The 14,328-nt window shown below is 48.2% G+C and overlaps 2 protein-coding genes across 2 annotated transcripts; both read left to right on the forward strand.

Moving 5' to 3' along the window:
• The first annotated feature begins 435 nt into the window (after positions 1-435).
• On the forward strand, positions 436-3,531 carry LOC100908653 (gastrula zinc finger protein xLCGF3.1). Its single transcript, XM_029111737.1, has 3 exons — positions 436-454; positions 2,165-2,560; positions 3,194-3,531. The coding sequence occupies exons 1-3, from the start codon at positions 436-438 to the stop codon at positions 3,529-3,531; spliced, it is 753 nt and encodes a 250-aa protein (XP_028967570.1).
• A 3,387-nt stretch (positions 3,532-6,918) lies between these two features.
• On the forward strand, positions 6,919-12,523 carry LOC100908934 (zinc finger protein 845-like). Its single transcript, XM_029111738.1, has 6 exons — positions 6,919-7,085; positions 7,169-7,269; positions 8,418-8,675; positions 10,114-10,602; positions 11,960-12,155; positions 12,244-12,523. Exons 1-6 carry the CDS (start codon positions 6,919-6,921, stop codon positions 12,521-12,523), a joined length of 1,491 nt encoding a protein of 496 aa, XP_028967571.1.
• The last annotated feature ends 1,805 nt before the right edge of the window (positions 12,524-14,328 follow it).

The following is a 14,328-nucleotide window of genomic DNA, read 5'->3' on the forward strand; positions in this document are numbered from 1 at the left end:
GCCGTGCCGATTTTACGATGTAGCATTTATTCGAGCGATGTCCGAGAGTCGAACTCATCCAATCGGAGTTGTGAGAGACAAATGAGAAATCAGCCGTCATCGGCTCGTCGCCACATAAGGACGGTCTGCCGGATGTCGGCTAGCGTGGTGCTGTCATTGTACACAAAGTATATGCGCTAAAACCGAATAAATTATCCATAATGAGGAATAAAATTCAAAGGGGACAGATTTTCTTTTTCGCTCTTAGGCCGTCCGATCAGAGAGGGAAACTGGGAAAATTTCATGCTGAGGCGCAATGTCTTCGACTCTAGAGACTTCCATTGACAAGATAATTGCTCTTCCAGGGAATGATCACGATTGGAATCTCTTCGGTTTAGGTTCGCAATCGGCTATGGAATGGTCTCGCAAGAAGTATCAGTGTCTGTTGTGTGGCCGATGGCTTTCCACCAAGCAGGTAACTACTCGCTTCGCGTAGTTTTAAGTCCCGGCTCTTCTGCTCAGGTGAACGATCAAAATTGTCCGGTGGCTTGTTCTACAGGTACTGGACTCCCATTTGCGAGCTAAACATACCGGAGAGAGACCATTTCGATGCCAACACTGTGAGAAAACTTTCGCGTCATCGGGTGCTTTGCGGCTTCACGAAGACCGCAATCATTCGGCATAGCGTCTCGTTGGCGGAGGTTCGAAAATCTTCGGGCTGAGCAAGTTGTCAGGGTCTTGTCAAATCGAATGACGACAGAACCCGGGGAGCTATGTTGGCATGTTCATGAGGCGAGGAATCAGTATCTGGGATTTCGAAAACACGGGAAGTTCTCCCTTCAGCAAGAAGACGCTGTTAAATATTTGCTGCAAGGGGGAAAACCCACTCTTTGATTTTGTTGAGGTTCAATGCGACAGTTTAGACTTATCAAATCCTGAGGAGTGTTTTGCTCGATGGAGGAAGCTTGTTTTCTACTGTAATTTTCTCGCTACAGTCAGGCAATTCGCCGGTTGGTGACGACGTGAGACCGGTAGGGCGTCATATCGTCGGGCCACGATTCCGGATACGGATCTGGCTCGATACTGCGTTTCTGTATACACAGGTTTTTATGGAATTGTAACGACACAGTGAGGATGCTGAACGAGGCTGGAAAGCTCGCGGCAGGAGTCGAACCGGACAGATGAGTCAGTTCCCTCGACGATGTTCTGTGGAAGTGAGACTGGAGGAGCGTGATTGAAACCAGATATCTGTACGATGAAGCGTGGATAGCGGCTAGTGTCGCTCATCAGAGAGGCTATGTTTTTAATTTTGAGAGACACCAAAGTTTATTGTACATCCTCGACGCCGAGTTAATCAACGGTCACATATATGAACTAGTCATATTGGTATGTGGATCTGGGAATTTGTTTTCAAAGAATAGGTAGAGAGATACATATGTGCAGGGCGAGAAGAAGAAGGGCAGCAGGCGATTGTTTGTGTGATGTGAGCTATCAATCCGTGAGGGCTCCGAAAGGAGAAGTTGCGTCTACTGTTCCCTCAGTGTTTATCGAATGCGAGACCAGGAATTTGTGACTGTTTCTCGACTCACGCTAGGTATTCGCAAGCTAGTCCGATGTGTACAGGGTACAAGAGGCTCGATGACTCAAAGTTCTGAGGGACGAGGCAGAATATGGGTTTGTCGGGAAGAAAGTTATATACTTACACGATGGATAATATATCGTCCCAAATTATGTGAAACACTGATTGTACTATAGATAAGGACTCGCGTGAGAGATTGAACGAAGGTCGATATTAATAAATCGCAGCTCACGTTGGAACTCTGCGCTGGTGACCTTTTGATCAACTCCGGAAGGCCAGGCATATCATCTCATCGCGCGATGGCCGACCCGAAAAAACTCTGAGCAGAGCTCACCTCGTCGAGTGGGATCGCGGTGCTGTTTCATCTAAGATCCATTTTTTTCCAGATAATCGCGGCTCACGTCGCAGCGCTCGGGAGACCCTCGGGAAAACGCAAATCCCTCATATCTGGAGCCTTCGTGACAATAAAGTAACTTTCGATCTGCGGCTAGGCACTGGGGCACTGCTCCCCTGCCTGAATTGGAACCCGGCCGCGCTCTTCTTCGCAAGGATCGGAACCGCTCTTGGAAGGTATAGGGGTATCTGACCGCATTACATTTTCCACAGAGTTTATCTATGAAGAGGAGCTGCACCTACCGAGCATCCCACCTGTGCCGCACCTGAGCGATCCAGCCGCACCGGTGCGGGCTGATGACCTCTGTCCCCAAATAGTTCTGACGGGACCACCACAACCTCACGAGAAATTCGCCAAGGATGGAGATTTATTCAGCTGCCATTGCTGCTCGTACACGACTTCGCGAGTCGATCATATGCGAAGGCACATTTGGCATCGTCACAGCACCATCAAACCGTATGTGTGTACATTCTGCGGAAAAGGTTTCAGCCGTGATATGTCGCTGAAAGATCATCTCCGAACACTTCATACCGGAGAAAAGCCGTACCAATGCCAGCTTTGCGATGAAGCCTTCCCGTCTAGTTACCATCTATGGCAGCATTGTAAAAGTACGCACAACGGCAGGAAGTGATCATCCATACCTCAAATGTTGTCCAGCGCGAAATCTCATCTCGTGTAATTTATGTTGAATAGTTGAATTTGTGAATAAATAGGATATCGATCTGTTTCATAAGCGGAAAGAGGTTTGAGGTGATTCTTTCACTCTCACGGGCTGATGTTTCATATCGATAAGGAGCCCCCAGAACAAAGCTAATAAAAAGTTCTTCTTCCAGATGTGACTCCTCTCGTCGAAGTCTTCCGAGCTCTACCGCTCCCCGCCTTCTCGTCTGATTCTCATTTCAAGGGAATTCCGTTCCGTTTCTGTTCAGTCGATCGATATGCCTGAATACTCGAGCTGCTGTGCGAGATCCTTTTTTTTCCATTTCTCGATTCGGAGGAGAGTTTTGAACAGACAAACAGCGGATCGCGCTCAGTGATTTTCTGGTCTATCGCTGTCCAGGATCGAATAAATATTCTCCTTGAGTTTGGGTCGGGCCTCATTCGTTTCGACCTTTCTTCCCTTTTTTCCCTCGAACTCGCTCCCTCTGACAGTAACCCCGTTTCATTTCCTCATATCGTTATTGTGTTGATTTTATGTATGTTTTCGTTTGATTCGTAACTCGGGCACCCCTTCATTTCAGGAATGCTTTATCCGATGCCCGTCGGCGACGTTTTGCCTGCGAAATACAGAGACAACTCCTATATCGGGAGTTACTCGGCCCGCTCTAGATTGCCCATGATAACCGTGGAATCGAAAGTCAATTACAACGATCAGTACCGAACGCAAGGCTCTCTGCACCATTGCAAACACTGCGAATACAACACTAGTCGAGTAGATCACATGAAGAGACACATCCAGGCCCGGCATTTCGGCGAGAAACCCTACAAGTGCGCCCATTGCGAGAAGGCTTTCGCCCGCAAAGAGCTCTGGAAGGCACACAACCAGAAATTCCATTGGTTGGAACACCTGGCTAACTGAGACGGTGATCCGATCCGGAGCGCCGATCGATAGTCCAATATCAAGACTTTGCTTCGCAACCCGGTTAATTTTCCTCTACTATTGTCAATGGGGAACCTTATTCAATTTACTTTACAGAGCGTACATGAGCTCTACGCAATATACGATGCTAGACTACAATATGAGAAATCCTGAGTGTAATTTAACACTCGAACTACACATACTTAAAGCACCCCTCTCCCAGCTCGCTGAACACGAACTACGGAGTGTTGATCCTTCATCATTGCTATTCGTGTCCGAATAAGCCATTGGAGTGCCAATACATTAGTTGCAATCTTTGTTACGATAAAAGCTATACGTCTACTTTAACTATCCAGCAATCGCTAGGTAAATCCGGAGAGGACCTGACAAACACTGGGGAATTACCCATCGGTATAATCGTAGAAGCGGTTGCAGCAACTGGAACCGTTCGGAATATTCTATCCAGATCGATTCGGAACACATCAAGCTACATATTTACACCACATATTGAACGCATATTTTTTCTATATCATCGATATGCTCCTTATATACATATCCGAACTTATCCGTTCAGCCTCAATTGTTGGTAATCCATATTGAAATGAATAAATTTTTTTCGAGCTGAAGACTTGATTATTTCTTACTGCTCCCTTAGGCTGCGAAGATTCCGGATATCGAGGCGGGTCCGAGAGCAAAGTCAGAGAGGAGGAAACTCTATCGGCTAGCAGGGGATAGGTCCCACAAAGGCGTCCCGTAGAGCGCTAATAACGAAATACGGGCCCCAAGTATATCGATTATGGTTCCACATACTCGGTCCCAAGCCCCAAGAATAAGAACTAATGATGTGAAAAGCTAAGAATTATCACTCTTACAGATATATTACGGTCTGGAGTCTCCGCATCGTTTAGCGATTTATGTCCCGGCCCGCTCAGAGGATCCCAGACGGACTCTTTCCAGATCACAGAAGCCGGCTTTTATGTCTGTCGCCAATGTTCTTATCGATCGGCCTGTTTCAATTCTATTAATAGCCACGTGCTCTTGAATCACTTCGGTCCTCGCAGAACTCGCTTCGTCGCGAGTGACCGTATAACACGCTATGGGAGGCATTTCTTGTGAGATTTTACCTGTCTATCTGAGTTTTCCACGGATCGAACGTGTAATCAGCGGGATGGTCCCTCCGCTACGGTTCCGCTTGGGTAGTTGATTAGTTGAGCACATATCTCGAGTGCGAAATCGCCGCATTCTCACCGTAGTTGCACATCATTTTTCCGTTTCGTGATCCGACAAGCGTGCTGTTTCCCTCCCGGGATAATCTGCCCCGAGTCCCATAGTGTAAGAATACGAATCGACTCCGTTGTCTGTTTTCGAACCAGCTTGAGACATTCCCATAACGACTGTCAATAAATGTGTATTCACGGTGAAGAACGTCCGCTATGATCTCTTCGGGTGCTTCGGGTCTATCGACGGACGGGAAAGCTATCGGTCTCAGATTGCAGCCAGAAATGAACTTCCAAGGGAATCCTTACTAACGTCTCTTCTCCTTTCAGAGCTCCGACTGCTTCTAAGGCCAACGAGCTGGGAGACCTTCGATGTTCTGCTTGTGTGAATAAATTCGGAATTTTGACCACCCTCGTTTTCCGAAAGAGAAGGAGTAATGCATCTGATTCTGATATTCCAAAAATTGCTTGCAGGCCAATTCACGATAACCCCCACCGGACCTTCATTGGTAGGTCGGCCGGCTTCTCAAGTTCCATCCGGACCACCAGGGCAGCCAGCACCGATAATTACGCATCCACCGTCACCTCCGTTCAGCTCTTGTTCGGCTCTGGTTCCCGTTAGCTTAGCGGCATCCCTCCCAAGCAGCCTCCTAGTTTCGTCAAGTATTCTAGAAATCGCTCCGCATTCGGAACAACTTGGACCTCTGCTGAAGTTACAAAGACAAAACGGTCTCTATCATTGTCCGGACTGCGACTACAGTTCGCCGGTAGTGACCAATGTGCGGTACCATTTTAACAGTAAGCATTGTATGGTGAAGCCGTTCTCATGCGGATTCTGCGGTTCTACCTTCGGCACGCTTGTTCAAAGGGATAATCACGTGCGACGAGTGCATACGGGAGAGCGACCCTTCCGTTGCGACCGATGCAATAGGGATTTCTTCTCGAGAAACTCACAACTCTACCACAGCTGTGGTAAATAGTCACATCAAGAATCTAGAGCTGTAGGTACCAAGTAGTTTGTTTAAGCGTAGCGCTAGGGCTGGATGCGTTCTGTTAACGAACCGAGTAGCATTTAATAGAAGTTCACCGAGAGCAGCATACATGCCTTAGGAATGTAAGATCGAGTCATCTGATAGTCACTGCTTCATTGATCGGCTCCTCATCTCTCTTGATCAGAGAGCTTGAAACCTCAGGTGGTTCCCTCGAACTAGGAGAGAGTCTCGAGAGAACTTGTCTGGAAACCGTTCTTTCCTGCCCCGGAAGTGCGTTCGGTGGTGATTTTTCCCTTGTTCCTTGTTTTTCCGACCTCATGAGAAGAAATTGGTATCTCCGGGGTCGGTCCTCTGAGAGCTGTTGGAAATCATGTAAAACCAATGTAAAAATGAATACTACTATTTAAATAAACTTAGAAGGACTTGCACGTCGGCGAAGAGTGTTTTACGTTCGAACCTCATATCTCCAAAAGCGTGAACTTTTTCCCCGGGGCCCGGACGAGGAGAAACCGTGGCGCTCGGAGATGCTCCAATCTGAATGAGCGTCTATAAATGTATTCGAAGACCTCAGCAGACTGAGCTTATCCACGCTCGTAGAAGGCCAGTAACTGACACCCATGGGGGAACCTCGCTCAGTCCCTGAGATGATGGGTCGCGGTCCGGGCCGAAAGCAGCGGGATAGATTTAACTCTCAATCGATGAAGCAAGAAATCCCCGATAAGTCATTGAGCCTTTGCGTGGAGTGAACATAAATATTACCGCTCAGGTGCGCATACGGAGCCCCTTAACTGATTCAAGTTCTTCTTCCAGATTTCGCAGATTTGAAAGATCAAAACCTTCCGGTCCCATCCTTCCCTCCATTTGTTCCGGAGTTTCATTCAGTTCAGCCTTCTGTTTTTTCCCTAATAAAAATCGATCTATGATTTATCTTGATGAATATTCCCCGTATCTATGTTCAGTTTTTCTCAGGAAGTTCCTCTGGTGTTTGCGGATTTATTCCCTTCTTTATAATTCGCTTCTGTTGCTCAAGCGAGCTCATTAAATTCCGTGTTTGCTCTATGATGTCTTCGATTTCTGTTCTTTTCCCGTTCTGATTTTGACTTTTGTTCCCTTTTCCAACCTCCTCTCTAGACGCAGGCGACTGGAAACAAATCTTCGACGGTATCGGTCTTCTGAACATGCCCTGGCCAGGGAGCGAACTCGAACGTGCAGAGAACAACAACAATCATATCAGTAACGCCGATGCGGGCACCCCGGGCAGGCATGACGGGAAGGAGAGAGAATACAAGTGTTACTTCTGCGAAAAAACCTTTTCGCGAAAGTATCGCCGAGATACCCACGTCAGGTGAGTTCATGGTGTCGTAGCCTATCGAGCCGCAGCGACCTTGCTCTATGAGCGTTTGACTCACGGGTGTCTTATGTTCGCAGGTGTATACACACCAAAGAGAAGCCGTATCCTTGTCCACATTGTTCGAATACATACGCCTCTCAGGACAAAGTTTGGAAACATATCAATACTGCTCACCCTGGCAAGCCGACGAAAGCTCAAACTCAGCTCCAGGCCGTAACTTGGCACTAGTTTCGCCCAGCAATCACAATCAATGGTGAAAGTGAAATTGGATCGGCACAGTGTCAGCCGGCTGGCCGCGACGGCATAATCTCTTAACTACCGCATCACAGCCCGATAGTCCGAGAAAGACTCTGTTCGAAAACTGTATCGTTCGCGAAGACTGATCAAGCGCCCTGTGCTCCGGGTCGACCCCGGTTGGATCGAGCCGGAAAAATCGGGAGCTGAAGCGACAGGATCGGAGGACTCGACAGTTTCAGATCCGGGGGTTCGATTCGGGAGTTTTTCGCTCCGAGAGGTCGGTGCGACGATATTAAACTCTACCTGATCTCGAAGACGACAGACCGTAGCTGAAGAGGGAATATGAAGAGGTCTGAAAGGTGCCAACGACCATCTAATCTTAACTCAAGGACAGCGGAGTCCCGTCGTCGTGGGGGACCGTCAGATAGTGTGTTTTCTGCCCATGGTGGACCAGGTCGACACGCGGCACAGGAATCAACCTACCCAATGAAATTAGTCGGTCATTTTGAATTCCGTTCATTGTGGGTGTTGCTCTCCGTATCCTCGGGTCCACGATGGCGGGAATGGTATAAGTTCGTCACAATCGATGTTCACAACTTTGTAATGATAAATCATCATAGGTACCCGCCCCATATCACTCAGTCTATCCACATCTGTGCTGCGAATACTCCTCCGACGGTCGGATGTAGCCGTATTATGGAACGCGCTTCCTAAGAATAAACGATTCTCATGGAAGAGAACGACTGTTGGTTTCCTATGAAGTCAATTTCTAAATCCGACTTCCTTCGGATAATTGCGAGAAGATGTGAGAACGAGAAGTCGATCCGACTAACGCGAACTTTCCTTCCAGAGGATCGAGACGATCATCGCAGTCGCCGCCTCGTCCAATCCCATGGGATATCGATCTCTGCCCGAGTAATTTCCGCTGAATAAAAATAGCTGCTATCGACGGGCTTCAATCAAATGGAGCTCCGTGTACTCCATAACTCTCCGAATTTAGCGAACGAAGGGCCGACGGCTCGAGTAGAGGAAGGTTGGCCGAGCCGAAATATAAAAATCTGACTAGGAAAGGTTCTCCGGTGTTTTCAGACATCGATCCCTCCTACGACGTCGATGAAGACGACTCGAGGATGATGGCCAACGAAGAAGTGGCCCTCGGGTTCTACAATGATCTGCAGGAACGCTTCGGACCGGAGCATTATCGCCGCTTCGGCGGAATGTACTTCTGCAGGTTCTGCGCTTACACAAACGCGGTCTGCAAAAGTCTCAAAAAACATTTCTACCAACATCACGCTGCCATGCGACCCTACGTGTGTTCCTACTGTCCGAAAACATTCGCCGCGAGAAGTCCACTAGTTCGGCATATTCGAACCGTCCATCTGAAGCAGAGACCGTACGGTTGCACGCATTGCGAGATGTCCTATACGAGCTCGACGTCCCTGAACAAACACATACGAACCGCGCATTGAGAGCTCTGCGGGAATTCTCTCGTAATCTCGTCCCGCGCATTGATCATGAATCATGAACATTCTAGTCATTCACGATTCTAGTCATTTACTCAAAAGAACGCTGCGGCAGATCTCTTATACATATAGTATAATATATTTATAGTGTACAGCTGTATCCCATGCATTGGAAGCGGAGATCGCGCTACCTACAGATTCTAAGCATATGTAGGTACCTTACCTGAGTCCGGCGAAGCATACGATACGCCTTTATCATTCCCACCATTGACCGCTGTGTATGTATATTACTATCGAAGGAGGCATAGCGCGAGCCGACTTTCTGGAACTTGGAACACAGTGGTGACTGATGACTGTAGAGCCAAGGGCAGCTATTCTTCTGAATAGAGTTTTAGCGGCAAACTGCCTAGTTCGACAAGAGGTAATGTGATGTACGCTCATCACCCGAGTTGCCAAGGTCCACAAGGAGCTCCTGGGGTGCGCAGGGGTCTGTAAATTCGAAATTCCTAATCGAATCGTCGTGAAAATGGGCGCAGATTTTTCGCGGTTTGATCTCCGACAACTTCCTATTCTCTCGGGCAATCTGTCTCGAGCAGGTCTTCTCGAGTCTGAGCCCTCAGTGAGGTCGAAACTCGACCTGTGAGCGGAATTCCTGTGAAAGGAGCACCCTGAAGTCACCGTGAGCCGGAATAGAGTTCCTCTAAGTAGCCCATGTTGAGAGGATTACCTTATCCGAGTGGAGGAATCGAAGCCCAGTTCCTTACTCGAGGTGAGTTCATACGGGGCGCTCTCCTCGCGAATCAAAACGTTGGCGGGTCGTGGTTCGACCGAGCTCGACTTTGATCACGTAGGATCCTGGAATAGGGTGAGAGATTATCCCATCGGAGTACGCGAGGTATCCGCTCAGGGAATCGCAATCTCGGAAGTGACGTCTTGAAATTCTCACGGCATGGATGGTGTCGTGGTAGGTAGTAAACACTGTCTCGAGAATCTAGTCTTGATCGATGGAAGGTGCGATAACCTGGAATAAATATCGAGTGGAGTCATTCGGAGTGAATCCTCCTCATTGTTTATCATTGAAGTCGCTGATCGACAGAGCGGGCGAGACCGACCAATGCTAATGCTTTCTTTCCTTGCAGAATCTTGTCACACTTCCAATACTACCCGCAGCGCAGCAACGTCATTCTTCTCTTTGCTCGTCCGTCATAAATAAGTCCCGAAGTTATTTGCGAATCCAGTGCGGAAACTCACTCTTTGACGGGGATAGAGGGAACAGGACCACCTTGAGCTGGCGCGGAGCCTAAGCCTTGAATCGTTTCCAGAGAAGAGGAGCGTCGCCGTCGAGGCCGTGGGCGTCTTCGACTCCGATGACAAGGATTGTCGGAAAGCTGGGGAGAACGATTCGCGAAAAGAACAGGAAGAAGAAGAGGAACCGCAGCCAATGCCCCCAGAGAACAACACCAAAGAAACCTCCAAAGAGCAAAACCGGACCCCACAGAGAACTCCGCCTCCCAGAGAAGACGAGAGATTCAACAGTAAAATTCACTGTGCGGGCAACGGCCGCCAGGTGGACGGCGTTTATTATTGTGCTCTGTGTGATTTCCAGCATTCTAATTACGTCTCGATCCGCGATCACTTCTACAAGAACCATCAGGCAGCGTCTCTTCTGAAATGTTCTTTCTGTGAGAGACAATTTAGCCGCGGAACGAGGCTCGAGGATCACATCCGAGCCAAGCACACTAACGAAAAACCATTTACGTGTAAAAGATGCAACAAAAAATTCGCGTCTACTTCAGCGAGACTTATGCACTGTAAATCTGCCCATTCATCACGAGAGACGTAGAAGTTATGTAAGCCCAACTATACATCCATCGATCAGTCGACCTGCTCAGATGGATGTTGGGGATTGGTGGAGACCCAAAGATTCGAGCTCAAGCGATGAGCATCGGCTCGAGGCATGTGCTGAGAAGATATTTTAGGATTCCGCAAGGATCCGCCGTGAAGGCAGTTGGTGTGCGAGACCGTGTGCCGAGATTCCATCGTGGACGCGGGAATGAACGCGCTTCGACATCAGTGGGCGGTGAATAAAAAAGTCCTGGATTCGATTCCCCGTTGTGTTTTCTAAGAGGAGCTCCAATCGATCGCGAGGAAGTTGGCAATGTATCCGTCTGCATTTTTGAGCAGAAATTCAGAATGGTCCGGAAAAGTTTCCCTCGATTTCGTTTGAGAAGTCCGTTCGTTGTGGAGCTCCTCGAGGAATGTAACCAATTGATGAAGCTCGAAGTGTAAGTCCGAAGAGAACTCTCCCTGAGTAAAGGCTGGGGTGTATTGGGTTGAGTCGCACTATTTCCAGTAGCGGCGGGCCCCGAGCCCCTTCCATGCTTTGTTCATCCAACCGCAAAATAGAATAAGTGCACAGACGGGGAGGTAAGGGTACCGGTGATATGTTCATTTGGATTGAGAGAAGCGTTGACAAATTCTATCAAGCATTTTCTTCTTACAGATCATTGCGAATCGGGATTTTCCGAGAGCTACTTCGCATTGGGTCAGGAAATTCGCGGATGTCCACATCTGATTCGGAGAACATCCACTCCTATCTCCTATCCCTTGTGAAATATAAGAAGTCGCTGGTAGATCCGAGGGAAAACGCTTCGGCTGAGAGGAGCTGCTGGTGATTTAGCCAGGGACTTCCTTGAGCATTGCCCCCCACATGTGAAAGAACGATAACTCTGTTTCGGGAGTAGTTTTCGCCCCATTTCTCAGGGGTTCAGTCCCTCATTGGCGAGCCGATTGCTCTACACGTCATGATTCTTTAAGTGCGTCTCTTCGAGGGAATGGTGTCTCGGCTCTTGAAGTTGATCTGGAACGTGAAGAGATCGGAGATTACTCTCCGCAGCCTGTTTGCAGTTATGGTTCGCATCGGAGGTTTCAAGTTCATCGTTTCTCGAGTTTTTATCGAGTTCGTTGATATCTCTGACATTTCCCATTTCTTCGTTCGCTCGGCCTAGGTTCTGCATTCCAATAAATCCCCGATTGTTTGTTTTGTTTTCATTGTATTCGTGCTTCCTAACAAACTTGAGTTTCCGTCCCGAACCCACCGCAACGACAAGTCGAGTATTGATAACTGCCGCGGATTTTTCTGACTCGGTCGACTGCTTTTTGTTCTAGACGATCTCTTCTCGAATAACGAGTTCTACGGCGATATTTCTCGTCTCATGGAACGCAACAACAATGCTCTCGTCGGCAAGTACGGTGATTCGCTAACACAAGACGCCTCAGGTAAAATGGCGAGATTCAACCGGGAAAGCGACCTTCAGAAAGTCTTCCAGGAAGACGAATACATCGTCCGCGATCCCGACGAAAGGTATTTATCCCGCCGTTCAGAGTTTTGCATTCAATAAAAGCCTCGGTAGGAGCTGCTCTGAAGTCTGAAGTGTCTTAATCCCCTATAGGTTCCGCTGCCTATTCTGCGAGCACAGAACTTCGTCGCGATCGCGTTGCCGAGAGCACGTGCGCACGCACACTGGCGTCAAACCGTATCAGTGTGCGATGTGCGGGCGCTGTTTCAACAAACGGGAATGCCGCGACAATCACGTGCGATCACGGCACACGTTAGAGAAGCCTTACAATTGCAACCTGTGTCCGAAATCCTACTCGTCTTCAGCAGCCCTCGCAGTCCACCGCAAGACGTGTCGCATTCGACACCAGCTCGCCAACGAGCAAACTCAGTAGAGCTTTCTTTCTAGAAATTCTGATCATTGAATCCAGGACACAATCACAAGCCCGGTATCGAGCCTGGCTCGAAGTAACTTTTCGGTAGTCCGTCGCGTTCGAGAGAGTCGGCGCCGATTTTCAAGCATCGTCGTACAGACCTTATTCCTTTCGCTATAGAGAAGAGGATGTGTCGCTCCCAGGGAGCGGTCCGAAGAATTCACGTCGAATTCTTTCTAGAATACATTCCACATTATAGTACACAGTTACACAGTGATGATTGACGTTGAGCTGGCGGTTCAATTGGAGAGACTACGCTTTGGGTCGAGTTGTCCGACTCAATGGATGTCGATCGTTGTTGTCAGCAGCCAAATTGAGAGTAGCTGGCAGTTTATACTTGAACGAGAGGCATTTGAAGAAAACGGAGAGACGATTGTCTATTCCGAAGGGTTCGCAAGGTTCACATATTCCTTCAAGCATCGATACTGATATATTTATAGGCCACTTTCGGTTCCAATATCGAAACATTCATCGCGGTCCGTCACCGGAACGCTCAGAACTCTTATCGGGGCGGCGTTGTTGATCGCCGGGTCGAGAAGATCCCGCATACCGCCTCCGAGAGTCTTCAACTCTGAGTCGTTGACTTTTTTCAAGTCTTCGGGACATTGGGGGAGTTTTCCAATCAATTGTATTTCATTGTTCTACATTTTAGATTGTGTCTGAGCGTCCCAGTGCTGTGGAACCGCACGGGTGTACCTTATGTAGTCAATTTAGAGACGATCATATTCTGATCATACCATATTTTATTTACGAGGAGCTTTTACTTCAAGCATTCCGAACGATCCCGGTAAAACTGTACACCTTTCAAGAATTTATCGTTATCGAACAAATTGTTCGCCCTCATCGAACACCCGACTTTTATAGCGATGGCTCGCTTTGCGGTGCCATAAAATACCGAACATTCGAATCCCTAGTACAAGATGCATACATACATAGATACATACCATACGAAAGATCGAAGGATCGCCTAAAGTGGCGTCCGCAGGCGTCCAAACATTTCCTTGGCATATATAGGAGGGGGATTCCATTCTGGATCACAAAGCCATCCCGAGGCGCACAGCCGTCTCGCATAATTCATCTCCACCAACATTCATTGCCAAGCTTTCAATACTAGACATTTTCCTTCGTCTGATCCGGTAGCTTCTGCCTGAATTCATTAATGGAGAACGGCGGACAGAATGAAGCAGGGATCCGAAATGGGGATATCGAGATGAATGTTGTACGCCAAGGATCGACTTCCGCCATCCATCGAGTACCTCGCCTCCGATCAAGCTGTGGCGACGAGGTGGAAACTGACGGATTGCCTAAATAGGAATCGAATTCGGTTTGAAATTGAAATGACCAGGGCAGCCGACGGTTGATACGTCGAGATAATTCTCATACCGCCACAATCATATCCTCCACTCTTTTTCCTCTCCACTTTTGACGATGAGCAGTTTTCTACACTGTGCCAAACATCCGTTTATTTGACACTACGTTTTCGAACTCGAGCCAATAATCTGAGAACGATCGCCAGACGGCGGAAAGTTCTCGCGACAATTGCCAATCAGCTTCCATACCCGGTACGCATGTTAACTCGAAGGAGCAGGACGACGTTTTATACATTTTGGACGTTGCTCCCTCACTGTGTTGATTTATGGTTCAAAGGAGCATGTGCCAAGAACTTCCGGCTCGAGACGATGGTTGAAAAACGCTGAGTCGTTTGTTGCCAGACTGTTACTAGTGTACACCGCGTTGGTGTAAAGGAAGGGCATCTCCCCGTGTGT

The sequence above is a fragment of the Galendromus occidentalis genome, unplaced genomic scaffold (genome assembly GCF_000255335.2).
Source record: "Galendromus occidentalis unplaced genomic scaffold, Mocc_1.1 scf7180000077464, whole genome shotgun sequence".
NCBI lineage: Eukaryota > Metazoa > Arthropoda > Arachnida > Mesostigmata > Phytoseiidae > Galendromus > Galendromus occidentalis.